Raw genomic sequence first — 19,687 nt, 5'->3', positions numbered from 1 at the left:
ATTTTGAGATAGACAATTGCTTTAAGAAATACAGAGAGGTATACTGTTAAACCAAACAGCGGGGAGATTCTTAGATTCTCTCCATCTTAGCTTATTCAAGCGGCGATCGAATCGTGGTTTTCAATGCATTTTTGACATCAAAGAGGTTCCGAGGTGAATAGGAGCGTGGAAGCTACAAGCTAAGTTCTTTCAATGATCACATGTCGGTAATACCCGACCAGAATCGATTCATCTTTTTGCCATCCTTCCAACGAAAAACCTGCAAGATTTTGACAGTTTCTTACGCGTGAATTTTATACATGCACAAATCTGATGTCATAGTAAATATAACACGACCTGGATTTTAGTTCAATTTCTGGAAGCAACACTTTCTGTGAGGTTATCAACAATAATTTGTAGACTTGACAGCGTTTCCACCGTAGTCATTTTAGCACCTTTAAGGGACAAACCAGGTCACAACGCGATGCGATTGTTTGTTTGTTCTTTTCCGTGATTACCGCATACATGAAAGACAAGCAGGTTGGGGCGTGTGGGCGTGGCTTACAGCAACGGTTCAAAAGTGTCTTTTGTTCACGAGGAAAGCACTAGTATTAACTGGCAGCGTTTCTGACAACGAAGTACCGCAGACACCTCCTACAAGTTTCTGAGGGGCGAGTGCTGTTTTAAGATCTTTAGACAACTTTGAAAGGTATGAAAGCTTAACTGATACTGTCTATGTTTGGGAGAAACCTTATGAGATTATTTACATTTTTATGCCATTCAGGGCTATCGGGCTACCCAATTGACCTCATTTTTATTGAAATCTGTTCAGAATTTTACAAATGTTATCCAGGGCCTAGGCTGCGTTATCTCAGCTAATCGAGCGAACAGCTCGATGTACAGCAATCAGATTGAGGAGGCAATTTATGGTAAAATGCATATTATGTCCTGCTAAAAGGCTGCGTTATTCTAAAAGTTAAAATTTAGGAGAAAAAATCCTTTATTTAAAATTTTTTCTACCTCTGATAGCTTCGATCGAACTCCCAATACACCAAACTAATAAATTGCTGGTTGTCATTAATTTCTGAGATATAGCATCGTACAAAAACTTTCCGTGCCGTGTTAAATTTCAAAACACTGAACAAATTTACATTTTGTAGCCACAAAACATGAACTGATTTCCCAGTATTTCAGAGTCGCATCGAAGTTACTGTATGTAAAACGCGTCCTGTAGAAACATCTTGAGGAAAACTTAACCCTTTCCATTATCACAGTGCAGTTGTTAACATAATACTGGTGCTAACGAGCTCGATCAAACATTTTGTTAAATGCTCCACATTAAGTAGTGAGCTTCCACATTCAACTAACTCCTTGAATTTGCAAAACCGTTGCTTCCCCTTGAAAAATCCTTCTCGTTACATTGTTAAAAGAAAAAAGAAACAGATTGAGGAAAAATCAGACCGGGGCCATGATAATTTTTCGTTTTCAGTGTGTGACAACGACAGACACAACCATTCGCCAAAGACAAAGAAGTGTTTTTATAACTTAACCAGCCTCGACAATGCAATATGCTTATTTGTCAGTATCAATTAAAAAACCCCAGCCTTGTATCTCAATTTAGTTTTTTCCGTACAACCCTTAGCTTTAATACCAAAAAATTTTTTGTTAAAAAAAAAACCCGACAATTTCCAAAAATCACTTTTCGACCTTAATTTTTAGAAGGCCACATTTGATGCTATTTAATAAGCTGCCAGTAGCACCTGTGCGCGGCCAATTACTCTAAACAACCACCGACCTGGTTGCTTTCGTTTTGACAGTGAAAGGATCACTTTTCTTGCTCTCCATGTGGCCTTTCAGCACAATGTTTTCTAATTAGTTCCCCGCTGTCGATTTACCAAATATAGCGACCAGCTTAAAAACAAATATTTTCGCTGCAGTACGGAGTGCTGGAAAGTTCGAAATCACTAATAAAAATTTCGGTTTGAGTTTGTATTAGGTGCCATATATGAAATTAGACTGCGAAGCGGGCAAATTAAAGGTTTCCCGAAATACTCTGGCAGATGTCATTTCTGCTAGTAATAAGGTGTCCTTTGAAAGGCACTAGATATCATTACAAGCACTCTTTCTTATAAGACTTTCCAAAAGCGGGCAAAGTAGATGAATCTATGTGAAAGGGAAAACTCTGTGACCAGTTGCGAATCAAAGTTTCGCATTAGTACCACATTTTACCTTAAAGATGCAATATAAAAACTCATATCTACTTCTCATAAACAAGAGAGCGCTTACAAAAGTAGCACTACTTTGATCTACAATCAAGCGCAGAATTTTTTTTTAAATTGTTAAAAAAACGAAGATAATTCTGTTTTTTCAACTGAGCTAAAATTGGAAATTGGCCAGCGTAAAGAGTTTGTAAGCTGACGTTTCGATCGTTAGCCCTTCTTCAGAGCGAAATGTTAAAAAAAGAAAGACAGGTTTCGTTTTTTTAATGGCTTCTTTTCTTGAATTTATATGTGAGTTCGAATCACAAATAACCCTTTTAACTACAGGTGAAAATTGAGTTAATGGAGAAGTGTACTTTAGTGTCATCAAAAGACGACAAAACTAAAGAACTCTGCCCCCAAATTAAGGTAACGAGGCCTATAACTATTGGGCCCTGAAGTTGTTAAGTTGATTTTCTAAGCGCCACTTGAGTTAAGCGATGTTAATACACACCGCTTTTTCGAACAAAGTGCAGGCTTCAACACTTAATTGGCTTTCATTGCTTGGCTTGAGCGAGCCCGCCCCGTAATTCTGAATTATCCGAGTTTTTATTGTAACAAGTCTAAATAAGCCGGCACAGCTGGTTACTGAAAAGTGTGTTTCCTAAATATCCCCTCGTTGTAAATAGCGTCTCGGCCTAAATCGACTGAATGCCAAATCGTGCTGTCACAAAACTGATTAAAAGTATCTTTCCCCTCTTTCTTTCAAACGCAAGCAGGTTCCACATTCATAAGGCTCGCAGTTTCCAAAGCATTTCTTATCAGGCGACATTCCATAGCTTTGACTGGTGCCTGCTACTTCAACTCAAAACCCTCGATGAAGCAGGTACGAAAAGAAAAAAAAAGCGCATTTCAACCTCTTGTGAGTTCAACAGCCATGTTTAAGCAATTTCTGGGTGCAATTAAAAATCGTGTCGTTTAAGAATACAACAATCTATCCCGAGCTTTCCACTCCTATTCTTACCATATGTTACTGAGGTGGGAAAAGTCCTTTTTTAAGGGCATGGCCTGAAATTCTATAACAATGGAAATTTTCAGCGAGGCAGGTGTTGTATAAATCGAAGCGCCCCATTGAACAAAAGATTCTCATATCAAAGAGAACTGCTGAACCCCTCACCTAATAAAATATAATTTGGCTGCCGACGATGACATCCAATTTAAAAAATACATTTATTCACGTGTAAACTTCAAACAATAACTCGTCGAAAGATTTATGAATTCGTCAATCGTCAAAAGTCATCAATCACGAATTGAACATTTCCTGATAGAAGTTTTAGCCTTAAAGGCCGTTACAGATGTTACAAACCCTAGCGGCAATCAAATCTGTTTTGTAGTTTCGTGTGATTTATCACATTTCTGACCCGCAACCGAACAAATGAAAATAGAAATTTTTGAGAAATAAATGATGAAGTTCGGTTCTCTCAAATCTGATATGTGCTAACTATGAAAGTTAACAGAAAAAAAAGACTGCCTTCATTAGCTCCTGTCACCAGCTAAACTAGGACCGACAGCAAATGAAGCTCAAATACTTTGTTAATTAAAAAATGAACAAATTGGGCTTTGGTTTGTATGTTGAACTGTGCGTGTGAAATATTTCCTTGTTAGCCTTCAGTGCCGGTGTTTATCCGTTCTTAAAGGAAATCCTGGCCAGCAGTGGCTTTCGAATTTCCAGAAAGGCCGGTACATCGGGGAAAAACTCATTGTTGAACATGACATGAACTGTTCCGGGAAATCATAACCCTCGAAAATTTTAATCGGGTGAAGAAATTCACATCTGAAATAATTCAACGAGTTTCCTTACACGTAAAGAAAAATAAATTTCTTTGTTTTTTACCAACTGTCCTCTTTCTCAGAAAACCTCAGCAGGGAATCCTTCCTGTACCACGAGTAACAATGAAAAATAATTAAGCTTAACAAGCAATCCATGAATAGCAGTCTTAAGAATGGCCGTTTTCAACCGAAATATATTTTTTTCTAATTTTCCCTTCTAAACCTGAACATTAGGCCCGCGCGTTTAGAAGGAGCCCACCTTTCAAGGGTTTATGAACTTGTTCTAGCCATTTCGCCGGCCCCTAAAGTCATCGAAAACGAAACACTATCCAACTACAAAAGCATAAGTTAACAGATTGCTACTGGCAATTTCAATTGAACAAGATATTCAAGTAGCTTTTTTTGTCATAAGTGCACGTTAAACCGTATAACAACAGATGGGTTTTAAAAGAAAAAGCTTAAGATGTGTTTCCTTCGCCGATCAACAAATAAAATTGTAACAAACTGGGAGATTGCTTTTAACAACCCTACAAGCAGATTTTTTTTTCCTTCAGCTGAGGCATTCAAACTCAACACATTTCGATTTGACGGTAGTGCTTAGCGTTTAGTTATTGTGTACCTTAATTGACTTTAACTTGAGAAATAATTCTCAAAAGTTTACTAGTCTCTCAGCGGGGGTTATGATTTTATGATGGGTATCCACTTTGCCGGTTCGCAACAAGCTAATAGAAAAGCAAATAAACACAAGCGACCGTACTTGATTTAATTAGCGCCATTGTTTGCAAGAGCTTCACTTTTGGTCAAGTGAAATTTACCCACAGTGTTGTTTGGAACGTCCACGTGTAAAATAAAGAGATGTTTAATTCATACACACACCTCAAGTGAAGATTAAGAAGATTGTATTCAATTCTAAGGGGTTTAGATGAAATAACTCCTTTTCTTTTCAAATAAAAAGTGTGAAAGCAAAGGAATACAAAGAAACCACTCAAATCTTTCTTCAAAAGCCGAAAAGCAATCTTTTCTAATACCGAGATTTTTTTCCATCGATATGTGAGCTACACGGAAATCAAAATTCCTCTCGACAGAAACACGACAATTAAACCACCCAAAGCCAAAATGTATTTCCTAATTTCATTATCGAATGCGCTTGCGGCGGAGCGCGAAATGTAAACATTCCTACTATAAACAACCCTATTAACACGTACAAAATGTTATGTAAATACCAACATTTACCTTTCTAATTTAAAAGACACCTTGTTAAAACCGTGTTTAACATCCAGCCTTTATACGCGCACGCCGTTTCTAGAAGCGAATATGTGTTGTCTAAAGGTTCATCCACCGCGAAACCCACAAAAACCAGTGAATTTAATTTTCACCAGATTCTTATCGGTTCTGACAGACAAGGAAAGGTCTGCAAACAATAGGAACCTAGTCAAATACCCTTGCGACAACCGGACAATCGATTGGAGACAACTACGTCGGCAACGCATGCTGAACGCGCACATGAACGTTCTTTCAAATACGACTGGATACTCTTCGAGCGTTTGACTTTACAGGTTTAATCTCTTTAGATGTCAGCCGAAAGTGAAGAGGGGGGCGTACCTTCGCAATTTGCACTCAGATTTGAACAAGCCGGTAATATGACCGTAGCTGGAAGAGTTTTTTAACATTCTCTATAATTAACACTTGTACTGCAAGCCTAAGGCAAGTTGACCCTCTAAATCGGTTCCTCTATTATGCGTCTCTGTTCGACTAGAGGAACAATGAGCTTTTCCGATTTAATGCAGGCTTGCAGCTGGAATCCTTATCGCCCGTTTAAATTGAAGGTGTCATTGATTGTACGCGAAGTCGTTGATGCGCTCTCAGAACAGGCAGAGCATCAATCAGGAGCGGCACATCAAAAGGTTTCTAATTAAATCTATCAGTTTTTAAGGCCATCGATAATTTCGCAAACCACGCCTGATGGCACAATATTTTGCTTGCGTGTGCGTTGAAAACTCAGGCCGGTGAGTCGAAGCGCAAAAGCAACTTTATATGTATTAGAACTAACAGCTAAGAAGATCGAAGGGGAGGTATTACGCCAAACCACCCGTATCAACGTATCTCGCCTTCAAATCACTGCAGATTGTTACTTCGGCGGGATCGCTTTGATCATCGTCAGGTATGAATAACTTTAATATGCCCACGTATTTTAGCATTTTAAGAGAGTTCTGAAGAAAATCAGTGTTTACAAAACGTTGCTTGCTAATGCATTCGCTTGGAGTCGTACAGTTTTAGAAACCAGATTATGCCCCATGGCCCAGAAATTTCAATACATTCGAGTGCCGGCAAACTGAAAGTAACTTAATACTAATTTGACTGCGCGCATCACGTCGAGAAACCAAACAACGCTCCTTACACTGTTTCCATTCTCTTCAACGAGGTCCATTTAAAATTGCCTTGTCTCTTTTCGATTCTTTTATTTCAGAGAAACTTTCTTATTTGTTAAAACATCTAGGATTTATTGACGGGGATTAATTTTGTATCGTATTATTATATTGTCTACTTACTGAATCCATGGTGAGAGTGTATACATACATAATTCTTTATGATAGCAGCAAATCTTTGTTAAAGCGATTCTCTGCGGGAAATCCGCTTAAAAACGCCACATAGTGCGACGAAACATTCACCATTTATACAAACCCATTACAAAGTTGTAATCTTTCGAGAAACCCCGCCGATAAAAATTAGGAACAACAACAGAATTTTTAACCGACTCGTGTATCCGATGGGGTAAATTAAATTGGAGTTAAATGTAGTCTAGAGTTCTGTGGAGCAAACAACACTCTTTGAAATAAATTGCAATTATCATCCTTGCTAGTTAGAAAACAATTACCTCCGTCGCCGTGAAAATCACATCTCAAAACAAGCTAAAATTAAATACATCCTTTGGAATAATCTCGGTGCCGGCTCTTAACACGAAATCTTTTAGGAAGTAAAACAGGTTTCTGAATTAAGGAAGTATTCAGTCGTCGAAGTCGAATTTCAAGACGTGTTTTCAATCGTAAACAAAACATGGAAATTTTTTTTTAGTCTATGCACGGATCAGTAGTCGTAAAGTGGTGCGTCTTTATGGCATCATATTTACTGAACAGCCCTCGACCGCCCCCTTTCTCAACTAAATAACGCCCCCGACTCACTGTGTGCCACCCACAAGCTGATATTTATATCTAAAAAATCTCTCGACAAAGCAAGAACATTGGTCTTTCTGAGGCACCGGTCATCATAACGAGCTAGCATAGCGGACACAATAGTATAACGCACGAGTTGAAGTACACAGAAACTTATGTCGCAGTGTAAAGCTTTTCCAATTGAGACAATTATGGCTTCCGATTCCAATCGAGAGGTGTGAAGTGGCAGAACTCGAAATCTTAGCCATTGCAGCTGCAAGTGTTTTGGCTAGATGTAATTGTCAACATTTTGGCGAGCTCCGAAATTACACTTTCAACGCCCGCCTGAAGGCCGATAGAGTTGGGCCTTTGTTTGTTGGTATGGATTGGTTGCGAATAATGGTTCCATTTGGAAAAACTTATTATATATCAACAAATCCCTATCATTCAATCACATTGTGTCATGAACGGCCCTGCTATATCGCTGATTGGCTATGAACGAGAGTGGCGGCATCTCAAAAGGCTACGTACTTGGGGTTTAGGCTGAATTGAATCAACAGTCCATCTCAGAGCTCGTGGGGCGTAGAAGTGTTCGTGAATTTGCCGACAAAAATAGATCACAGAACTTCCCTAAATCAACCCAAGCTTAAATTCTATGAGAAGTTTTTTTTTCCATCAGGTTTGTTCCGTTGTATTTGTACAGGAATTTAGTGTGATTTGATTAGCAACTTTAAGCTGATTACACCACGCGCGCTAATACGATATGTTTGACGGCCGCTGCTCGCTTCTGTACACGTTTCATTTTGTATTTCTTGCAGGAGCCGGGAACACGGACAGATTACAGATTGACACCTCTTGCGATGCTCGCAGCGACTTGCAGTAGAATTGGACAACAATCCCCGCCACCCGTAGCTGACGTGACAAGCATGGCTAAAGGTTTCTACCATTGGAAACAACCGAATTCCCTTCCAATTCAGCGCGGAAGGCCGACTGACAGTGGCTTGTATTCAAATCTGCCGTCCGCCTTTATGCCAACCAGCGAATCTTTAAGCGTTCAGAATCACGACAGCTTTCTCAGCAATCCGAGCTATACAACAGGACACAATTCGCTCACAGATCCATTAGCTATCGCATCGGCGAGTCGCGTTCATTCTGCTTCTGTTGAGGCATCAATTTATCCAGCGCGGATGCCGCATCCCTACGAAAGCTCGCCTTGGTTTAAACCACCTTTAGAACCCCATTCACAGGCTTCAGCTCGGCAGGCGTTCTGGGAAGTACACAGTAATCCCCCCTGGCTCGACTCAGCCGTATCAGGCAGCTCGTTTCATCCAACGTTAAGCCATTTTACAGGACTGCCGCATGAATACTCTACAGGAAGTTTACCTATTCCTGCTGCGGTTTCTGTGGCGAGTCATCCGCATTTTCTACCCCCTCCCTGCCTCGGATCCGATCCCATGAAAGCTTCTCTTCCTACGTATATAGATGGACCTTCTTACTTTTCAGGGACGACAAGTTTATTGCCTTCTACGCAGAGTGTGACTGCAAGAGCGACTCGACGCTACACTGGTCGCGCGACCTGCGATTGCCCCAACTGCCAAGACAACGAGAGATTAAGTGCGGCTGGTGCACCTTTTAGGAAAAAGACTCAACACATTTGTCACATTCCGGGCTGCGGCAAAGTGTACGGGAAAACCTCACATCTGAAAGCTCATCTCCGCTGGCATACTGGCGAGCGGCCATTTGTGTGTAACTGGTTGTTTTGCGGAAAGAGATTCACTCGATCTGACGAACTGCAGAGACATTTACGGACGCACACTGGCGAGAAACGATTCGCTTGCCCCATCTGTAATAAACGTTTCATGCGGAGTGATCACCTGGCAAAACACGTTAAAACCCATAACAATGATACGGTGAAGAAAGGAGAGTCAGAAAAGGAGGAAAAAGAAGACGAGAAAACCACAAACGGCGCTGACATTGAACGCGCATGTAACCTGTCTGAAAATGGCGAAAGTAACAGCCTGAAGATTGCTTAGCTTGTCAAGGCTGGAGAGTAGTAAGACGTTTCGATTTTATTGATAAAATGTTTTTTTCTTCAAGGTCTATGACGCTCATCCTAACATAGGAAAGCTTTGAATTAATGAAAGAAAATTTATCACTTGAAACCTTTGTGAACTCGGCGAACGCGAGATAGTGTTAACGTTGTACATATTCGTTTGACGTCGGCTCGAGACGTTAAAGGTATAAGATTTCCAAGTTCAAACTAGTTCAAACGAAACATTCACATATGGCTCTCACTACTAAGGTTGATTAAGGATTTTTTAATCATTGCAAAGGGACTTCAATTCTGATCGAAGGTAAATCTTTCTTGATGAGTTAAACATTGCCTAGAGTGAACGGAGTAACAAAGACAATTTATCACTTGTTTGAAACAGAGAAAACATTTTTATGCTATCAAAATGACAAATTTTGAGCCTTGTTCAATTGTATTTAAATACTGTATATTGGAAGTTATTTAATTGAACAAGACATCAAAGATTCAGCCTTTAATATTTACCATTGAGTTGTACATAAAACCTAAAAAAGAAAAGCTGGACCTTGAAACTAAATTAAAGAGAGAGAAGGTACTGTTTCAATTGCAAAGATTGTCTTTGAGTTATGATAGTGCTTTTTTATCTACAAATTTACGTCTCTTCTCGAGTACGAATTACATCATTTTCACAATTAGAAAGACATAATACTCAGAGTTTCAGACACACTGGATCCCTGATGTGATCTATAATGGCTTTCCACGATGCATATAAATGGCTTTCTATCAGTCACGAGTAGTATTGGAATTGAAATGGCTTCCCACTCCAATATAGTTCTAAGTCTATAGATAACCACTTTAAAGCATTGTTTTTTCCGAATATCCACGATTAAATCCCCGGCTTACAAGTGTTCGGCTTGTAGATATGTATTCTCCAAATTATTATCCTTTCCGATCCACAAGATACAGCTTCGTTCCGGGTGGTACTTTAAATCGAACTGTTTTATCAAACTGTGTGAAAAACTCTCTCCGTGGTTTAAAACTTTAGGGATTAACACAGATTTATTTCCCGTTGTGGTTGAATGCCAGTCGAGAAACTCACTTAAAAAGCGGTTATTTTACAATGGCACTTGAAATAATTCGCCAGACATGCTTCGTTTTCTTTTATTTACAAAGCACACAGAAATTGACCCTGGCTAAATCTAACACATTTTTACAGAAGATGGCCGCAGTTTTTTGAAAAACATCAATGCAATGGCTTAGTGAAAGCCTGGGTAAATAACTACCTTTTCAGAATCTTCTCTTCACTCTCTTTCCACGGAAGTTCCGAGGCGAAAATAAACTCACTTTACTTCTCTTTAGCTAGATTTTAAAATCTTTTTGATTTACTTTACAATATAGGGACAAAACTTGACCAATTGAAAAAAAAAACTTTCCCTGCAATACGTGCAGGCTTTTCGTGTCTACTCCAAGTTGAAATGCACAAAAGTGCGTGCGAGGGAAATCGAGCACGGAAGTCTCTAAGTAGTAAAGTTGATTTGAGAGGAAACGTTTTATTTGTAAAGCTTATCAATTCTCTTGAAGTGCTTTTTTACACCCATTTTGAACGTTTCTCATTCATCTCGTCAAGATACGGGAAGACGTAATTATTTCCACTATTCAGGCAGTTAATACCTCTAGTTCGACCAGCCGAGTCTTCAATCTTCATTAATTTAGGAGACATTGTAGCTTGCTTGCCGCCGTACGGGTGTCACATTCGGATAATTGGAATAATCACAAAGCAAGCTGTTTGACAAGCTGGCACTCCTCCTGGACAACTTTTATATACACAAATTCCTTTTTCTCCCGCTTTCTTTACTTAGTTGTGGGTACAAGAGAAAAATGGCTGTTTAGCGCGCGTTTTGCGAATGGAGGCACCCCGCATGAAACTTATCTCGAACGTAAAGACATCTTCACGCTTGAGAAATTGAGTTTAATTCTCGCCTAAACACAACATAAACAACTCCGCGTGGAGCGGGAACGGATCAGATTTCCTACTTCGCCCAAGGCTATGGAAAAAATTGTGATTGATGTAGGTCATATTTATTAAAAAGAAGTCGCGGTGTTTTTGTGAGGGAAAAAATACAGAAGTCATCGGCGACCGGAAAACTTTTAACAACAAAGAAACCACAAGGAATTAGCGCAACGACCTTTATGTCCTCTGCGTAAAAGATTTTTCTAAAAGACTCTTTGCTTGAGATAATCACTGTTTTTGTTTGTTTCTGCCTTTGATGATATGGCAATTTTAATTCAGTGAGTCCCTCGAGAGCTCTGTCTTTGAGGGCTTAGAACCACCTCAGACACGCTTGATAAACATGCTCAAATTAGAGCTTGGACGGGATGCCGACAAAGGCTCCTCGCGACCGCCTCTTCTAAATTAGTGATCAACTTCTTTCGATTGTCTAGCGAGGTATTACTGCAGTGTGTTGTTTTTTCGCTATTATGAACAGAAGGAAAATAACTCTTGCCCGGCCTAATTGCTTTCACAACAGTAACTCAAGGCTTTTAATTATCGCAGGCCCACCGCGCATTAGAAGTCGAAGCCAGTTATCGAAAGGTTGTTTAGGTATTTAGATCGAAGTGAAATCCATTTTTCTAAGTAGAATGCTAAGGAAGGCTTTGACGCAAGTATAATTGGGTTTGCATTTAACGGCTTACGATAATTATCGAGGCGTCTCGTTTAATGATACATAATAGTTCTCAAGATATTCCTTTTTCCCTACTTATAACTCACATCAGGGGGTTCCCCTTGCACTAAAGCACGGCCAAAATTGCACGGAGACATTGCGGAAATCTCGAAAAATTACACTTAGTTGTGTTTGCAAATTCAAGCCGTATGCGTGAAAGCAAAACAAAGTTTTAAACCCTTAGGGCTTATGGTAGAAAATATTTCACAAACAAAAGAAACTGAATTCATAGCTTCTCAAGATTGTCTGAGGGTGCATTCATGCGTTAGGACCCACACGTATTTACTTATTGTCAGTCTCCCTAAATATCGACACCGACTAACCGCGTCCAAAAGTTAATGTAGGTCATTAAAATTACAAGAAGTTTTTGAAAAAGAAATGGTCTGAGCCAGGAAAAAAGATAAAACTTTTTTTGCCGGGCTTTAAGCTTTGTCCTTTTGATAAACCTTTTTTCCTGATGCAGACGAAAAATTGAAAGCAGAGATGTTTCGTTTATAGGTTCCTACATCCTACGCAAAATGCTCAAGCTTTTTGTTCGTACCGCAGCGGAGGAAACGTTGTTTTTTTTTTTTTTTTTGGCTTCTGCTCGCGGTGCCTTGTAGCGGAGATTCGTGACACAGTCAAATGAATGCCCTGAGGACAATTATAAAACTGTATATCGTTTAATATTATCAGATGTAGGTTAAGATGTTTCCACGATAAAATTATAGCCCGCGACAAAACGTCAGTACGATCTTACTAAAATTTTTGTTAGGGAGTTCTGCGGTTCTTTTAAAACTTTCGCTTCAACTGTTCCATCTTTAAAGATAGAACAAAAATATTAATTCTTGTGTGACAATTAATTCCCGCAGATGGTTCATTTTTTTTCTATGTCCTTTTCATCCACTTCTTGCCAAACAAAGAGAGTCGTTTTAAGATTCCTGTGTAAGGAAAAAGGCATACCTTTCGCTCATCAACTTCCAATACGAAAACAGCTGTGCCCAGGTGCGGATAACATCAAAGGATTTGGCTGCGACTTGCCCAGCCCCTCAACTTAACCGATACAAAATATCTGACTAGAGCGCTATCTTCAATGAGTTAAACCTGTTTTAAGTAAACATATCTATTGAAAAATCGAGTTAAGTGAGATCTTGATAAAAGATTAAGAAAAATTAGTAAGACAAGGAAACAAACGCTCTTTATCACTGAATTTTCAAAACCACACTTAATTTGTGTTCGGTATGATTTCCTTCTGTAGTTGAACAGATGAATGAAATAAGTTGATCGAAAGTGAAGCAGGGAAGAATGCTGAAAATTATTGAGAGATATATTTAAAAATAAAGAATCACTTTCGAACTGAGTACCTAAACTTTCGTTTAAATGAAGTAACTTACGAGGGTCGAAAGTTTGGACAAAAGCTTACATAATATAAGTAAATAAAAAGTCAAAGATTCGAGACACGGTTCCTCTATTTTCTTGTCGGGGAGACGCCCTTTCAAAAGAGAAGTTCTGGAATAATTTTTACTAGATTTTTAAATTAAATAAACAATGAATATAATATTTCGCAAAGGAAAATTTTCATGAGAAACATCGAGCATGAATGCAGATTTTTGCGAGGGCAGATTTGATAATAATAATTCAAACTGTACATTAATTCAAACTTTTCAAGAGAGTAGCCGAGCTGAAGTAAATAACACACAGTAACCTCTCGCCCACAGCGATGGCGAATGGCGCACCTTGAAAAATCGTGGGTCTTCGCTAAACTTTTCACCCGATCTAGCAAATGTATCAGCCTTTCTGTAGGGTCTTTTAAAAAAGTCTCGCATTTCTTACAAAGTCATTTAAGTCTGGGATTCGTTATTAGTCGAGGTTATAGGTCTAACGGAAGCTTGATTAGCCCAGGATTATCTTTTTGAGCGAAGAAATTCTGTGTATTATTGCTGTTGTTTGAAAATATTGTAATGTAGGGGATGAGTTATCACAAAAACGAACGCATGTAAGTGGAAGTATTACTACTCTATTCGATTTTATCGTGTTATTATCAGCAGCTTACAAAATTCTCATACAGCGCGCGACAGTAGAAATGTAGACTATAGCTAAAAATAATTGTCACTCTCGATCTCGGCTTTTCAAACAAGGATCACAATGTTCCGCGAGTTTCGTATTCATCCAGCATTCGCCCAACCCCTTCAGCTGGAAATCATTGATGCACATGTTTGAAATAGCCCTTATCAGCTAAAATAGATTTCGATGAGGACAAACAGCGTCGTATGTTTACAATATCCTAATAGGAAACAGCTAAATGTCACCATCATCGAAGGTCGTGGCTTTCAAATTTAAATTAACAATTTTCATCTATTTCACATTCGATTCATTCCATCAAGGCGATAACAGAGTTTTCACTGTACCAATTTAAGAAGACTGTAAGGCGGTTGTCGAAAACCCAGCTACATACACATAACTCATCGATAGTCGTGGCTTTGAAGTTTAAATTAACAATCTTGATCTGCTCCAAATTCAATTTTCCGACCCCAACAGGATAACCGAAGGAAGTAATGAGTGTGGCAAAATATTTAGTCCTCAGGGTACTCGGACAAAAACGAATACGATTTTTAACAAATGTGGGAGAGTGTGTTTATGTGAAATTGCAGAATCAATACGACGGAAATCATAAAGGGGAGTTTTTACTGAGCGAAAATGGCGTAACTGCAAAAATTTAGCAATCATCGAAACATTAGTAGCCTTCTCATTTTACCACTAAAGATAAGCTTAAAAGCCTGCTTAAAGGGAAAGAAACTGAGTCATCTTTTTCCGCTATAAACAGCACATCGAGAAAATGAAACTTTCCGGCGCAGACATCTGAAAGCGTAGCCATAGCTAACTGCCTATTCTGTTCTTAGCCGCACTCCATTCATCCTGTTTGAGTTTAAAAGCTTAAGTTTGAGAGGCGCAGATAAAAAGAAGAAACAAAACACAGACAAGGCGACGCCTCATACACGCGCACCTTCCGGCTTGAGTGGGAACTTCAGTGCCTCCTACACAAAACCAGAACACATAAAACGCTCATAGAATTCATCTTCATTGAGAGGAAAAGTTTACGCCGCGCCAAACACCTTGTCCATTACAAAATACTCAGAGCAAACACTGGGCGATGCGTTTTTCTCTGTGGAGAATTGAAAATTAAGTTGACGAATTCGGCGTGTAAAAACAAGACTTGGTTTAGAATCTGATGCCCTTGGTTAATTTTCCTCATCCAAGGTCAACTAATGAAGCTTTACCTAATTTGATCTCAGAGAATTATGGAACGAGATAGGCATCTTAATTCTCCTAACGAGTTAAATCAAATTCTAGGCTGTAAACTGGTAAGAAAATCGAACTCAGTAATCATTAACTATTCGATTTACAGTTACTCATTGTGTCCGTAACTTCAGATTGCTAGTAATGGCGTCTTGAGTTGTTTGTTGAGATTCCACAGAAAAAGAAACAAAACATCTTGAAAACAGGATTTGAATTCAGTGCTATGACCTGAATGTTAAAAACTAGAGACAGACGAAATCAAACGATAATTGATTTAAAATGATAGCTCTATTAACCTAAACAACAAGCATTAATTTAATAAATTCATTACAAAGTTTTCACAATAGTAACTTAATTTAATTTTTTCCGGCTGTCGGAAATCAAATTGAATTGTGAACGTCGTAAGAATCTTTCCACAGTCTAATCATATAACATTTTCTTAACCATGTACTAAGTCTTCAAAGAATTTTATCTGTAAAATCACACGAATTGTTTCCAAAATAACGATACTCTAAAAATACAAGTCATGTGAATGCTGCTCGATAGCTTTCGTACTCAGACTAGCTGTGTACACATTATTTCTTTCTTTATGAGAACGCCCAATTTATTTATTTATTTATCTATTTTTTTTTGCGATCTAAGCCTGAAAACGTTCTAACAAAATAAAGACGTTCTTAACTGACTCTCAGCCTGGGTATGTTCTTAGCATGTTGTTAAAATTTTCGTAAATCTCACCCTGAACGTTCTTTTAAAATGGACCTTATAAAGGAAAAGAGTGTACTCGATAGATTTGGTTTAGACGTTCGAAGTGTTGTTTTTTTTTTTGTTAGAATCGTATAGCAAAACATGATTAACAGTACCTCCTGAAAATTATGTGCAATAGCTTTTATTTGAAAGATGAAAAACCTAGGTTTCCACAGACTCTCAAGGTAGAACGACACAGTTCAACATAATAAACAGTACCACATAATGAACGAACTGTGTAATAGTACTAAATCGCTCTGACGAAGGGCTAACGCTCGAAACGTCAGCTTTTTTACCCTTTACGGTGGCTAATTTACGTTTTCAACCCAGTTGTTAACACTAAATTACCTGCTATACTCTCCCACCGACGCAGCACCACAGTTTCTTTAGAAACTTACCCCTTTATTCATGTGTAATAGTACTGCCGTATGCTGCAGAAGGTGATTATACCGTAAAAACATGTGAACAAAACTCTAGAGAGTGACTATTTATATGAATTCCACGGAGCAGTATAGTAATTCTATGATCTATTCAGTCTGTGGATGATATGGCACCGGCGATTATTCGGGTGAAACCTTTCAAATGGTACCGTTTATCATGATGTACAAAGTGGTTTTAACCTTTAAGCCTGTGGATAAAACCTTGGTATTTTTAACCGTTCAAATGAAAGTTGCTGAACAGTTCTTACAGTTGTGTTATTATGCTGTACAAAGTGGTTCTGACTTTTAAGTCTGTGAATGAAACTCTAGGAAAAACCCATTCAAATGAAAGCTTCTAAGGAGTAATTCCAGTTGTATCTTTTCCTAATACAACATTTTCCAAACTGTAAAGTCTTTTAATGAAACTTTTGCGCGTGACTATTCAAATGTACAATTCGGTTTTGTACTTCTTCTTGTGAGCTCCAGTTCATCTATAATAATTGTACAAATCGTAAAGCTAAATACTTTTGAAATGACGCTGAACTTCGCCCTCTTATAAAAGCATCGCTAAATCGTTTATACGTCAAAAAAGTATTAATAAAGGTTCCCGCCTTCGTGCAAAAATACCAATGTAGATTGATAAGTACACAGCCAGCGACCCAGGGGGTGAAAAAACCGTCTCCGAACTATAACAAAGCATTTAAATCAACCACGAGGGTCTCGTCAAACCACGTGCGGCAGATAAATCAGACCACGGTTAGAATTTCCGAAAGGTGTAAAGTTATTGTGCACAATTAATATAAAGATGAAACAATGGCAGAAGAACACAAATAAAAAGGACAATGGAGTGAATAAAGCAGCACTTGTGAGAGTAAACTTTAATGTGGTCTCCTTCAAGTGGCATAACATGGCAAAACAACTGGTTTGTTAACTTGTGGAATTATTCACTTTAAAGTGTTCAGGTGGTAAGGTTTAAGTCTGAAAAAGCACATAATCGATACGGTAAGTAAATAATAGAGTTATTAACTTTTATAGCGTTTAAAACCTATTTAAAGGTATGTTTAACACGAAAAAGGTTTCCAATTCGAATCATGAGGTAAAGTTTCGTAGACTGGTTGACTCGCGCAAGAAAATTGCATTGTGCAATAATTGGGCAGCTACTGTCCTCTTCTTTGACAAGAAAACATATGTTATTTCAGACTTAAGTAAATTTCATTCTTCTGAGCACAATGCCGAACAAATAAAGAACGATTTTCATCAATTCATCGCACGTGCTTGAGGGAAACAAATAATCCAGCCGCTATTTAAACAAATGATTGAATTCTTAACAAACTCCTGTTCAAGTTAATAAACTCTTAAATAATTGAGTACTTACGCGAGTTAATCAAAGAGCTCGAAATGGCCGGCCATCAAATAACAAGGTAAATAAGTAACAAAGACTTTGTAAACAGCACTCTTGACATCATTGCAACTGCTTTGAATAGAGGAACAAGGTTGCCATATGATATACCGAAAAAGGACTCCATTGTCCTTTCAAGCTAAAGTCATCTCTTAAAATCATCCTCTTTTCAGTTGTAATAACAGTATATGTGTGTTTCATTGAAGTCGTTTGTGGATGTATCATTCGTAATACAACAATTGTTAACGGTCTCGTTTTAAAACAGTTTCATCGCCAAGTAATCAGTTTTATCCTTCGAACAAGCTTAGATAAACCGAATCAATAGTTTGCCAAACTTTCTTGAAAATGTCTCCCCCATCGGACAAAATCCTTGCTCTTTTAAAGGCCTAAAAAACTGTCCCCCTTTCAATTCATTAATGAAACTTGCCTGCTACACTTGTTCAAAAAATATCATTGAAGTGTCATGTATGCCTTCGGTCATGTACTGTTTTCATGCTAATTCTTTTAAATTTCTCAAAACCTGGCAAATCAGCTTTTGAACAAGATTTGATTTGACAAGAAAAGACAGCATATTTTGTCATCTTCTTTGACCAATTAAAGTTATCGTGAAAAAAACTTTTTGGTGTAAATGCAGTTTTCTGCCCTTCCTTTTCAGTAAGTGGAGTTGAAGCTCCGTAGATGTATTTCAAATTAAATAACATTAATCACCGACTTTGGTTTTTTTGTCCTGTGGGTGTGTGGTGCCAGGAGTTGACAGAGTTCTCGTTTTTGAAAAAAAAATTGAGACATTTAAGTCTTAAGTTACCTGTATCCAAGACTATCAAAAGCAAATTTTTGAGTTAACTTCACAGATTGAGTGGTTGTTGATGAAACATGCACGTTACAAACATTTATAGCCGCTCCATCCACGAAACGCCCAAAATCGTAACAGTAAAACGCTGGATAAACCGACAATTTATAAGGAAAAATCGATAGGAGTGATTTTTGTATTCATAAAAAATATGAATGGATCTGAAAGATTTGTGAATGACTGGATTTCCTGTGGCCTCGGCCACTTTAGCTCTTTACACCCTAATATCAGTATGCATATTCTCCACACTGTTCTTTATACATTTTCTAAGGTGCTGACAAGGAGAATTTGCTTAACAATCAACAGCTTCTTCAGTTGGTGATCATTTCCTTCATTCTCAGTTCCTTATCGTGTGATTCAGTTGTGATATCGTATCAAAGGATAAAGAGGAAGTTCTGGTGAAAATTGAAGAGGGTCGAAAAATCGATGGAGAATTCATTTTTATTTTAAAATATCAAACAATTTAAACACGATTTTTTAGAAAGTGAGCAGCGGAAAACAATTTCTACTTCCTTTCGACCTCATTTTGAGCTTGCGCACTTTTTTCAACGCCAGGAGTAAAAACTAATTTATTTTCGTTTGTTTGTTGGTGTCATCGGTAGAAACTTGATCGGAACAAAGCTTAGGAATCAGGCATTACTTATCGCCTGGGGATAAAGGGGGGGGGGGGGTCGGGGATTACATGGTTTCAATTTAAGGGGGGTCGGAGATTACATGGTTTTAAGGAGGAACAGAGTGGGAATAAGTCGTCGCTAACAGAGTATAAAGGGGCACTTAAGAGAATTGCCTGCCAATAAAACAGGGGGAGGGGGAAGGAGTGGAATCGTAAGAATATTACAGAGCCTTATGGGAAATCAGCGGGTAAATTTTATTGTGACACAAACAAAATCCTCAGACCTCCTCTTCCCCCAGACGATGAATAATGACCGGGGTAAGGTTCTCCAATCGGCTATCTAATAGGTAATATACTGAAAATTGCCATTTTGCCACTGACTGAATGGCTTGGATGTGGCGACTAAAAGATTCGTCCTGCTTAGCATGTTGAATTACACATTGGACTTGAGACTTACCCATTCTTAACCAATCGCTCT

At 38.4% G+C, this 19,687-nt stretch overlaps 1 protein-coding gene across 3 annotated transcripts; it reads left to right on the top strand.

Annotated features, from left to right (window-relative positions):
• The first annotated feature begins 564 nt into the window (after nt 1–564).
• Nucleotides 565–9,796, top strand: LOC113666780 (transcription factor Sp9). Of its 3 annotated transcripts, none has more exons than XM_089194272.1 (2): nt 565–688; nt 7,975–9,796. In XM_089194272.1, exon 2 carries the CDS (start codon nt 8,017–8,019, stop codon nt 9,187–9,189), a length of 1,173 nt encoding a protein of 390 aa, XP_089050398.1. In that variant the 5' UTR covers nt 565–688; nt 7,975–8,016; the 3' UTR covers nt 9,190–9,796. The 3 variants fall into 3 exon arrangements, with proteins under 3 accessions (XP_089050398.1, XP_089050399.1, XP_027038369.2); XM_089194273.1 differs by lacking the exon at nt 565–688 and adding an exon at nt 5,688–6,168; XM_027182568.2 differs by lacking the exon at nt 565–688 and adding an exon at nt 7,235–7,835.
• The last annotated feature ends 9,891 nt before the right edge of the window (nt 9,797–19,687 follow it).

Source organism: Pocillopora damicornis, chromosome 14, assembly GCF_964200805.1.
Source record: "Pocillopora damicornis chromosome 14, jaPocDami1.2, whole genome shotgun sequence".
Classification (NCBI taxonomy): Eukaryota; Metazoa; Cnidaria; class Anthozoa; order Scleractinia; family Pocilloporidae; genus Pocillopora; species Pocillopora damicornis.
Note: the sequence above shows the minus strand (reverse complement) of the source record. Positions and strands in the feature narration are given on the sequence as shown.

Excerpts from the sequence above, each read along its gene's own strand:
- LOC113666780 (XM_027182568.2), top strand. The coding sequence starts at position 7,812 with ATGAGAAGTTTTTTTTTCCATCAG. Across the intron at positions 7,836-7,974 it reads GAAGTTTTTTTTTCCATCAG|GAGCCGGGAACACGGACAGA; the intron begins GTTTGTTCCGTT and ends TATTTCTTGCAG.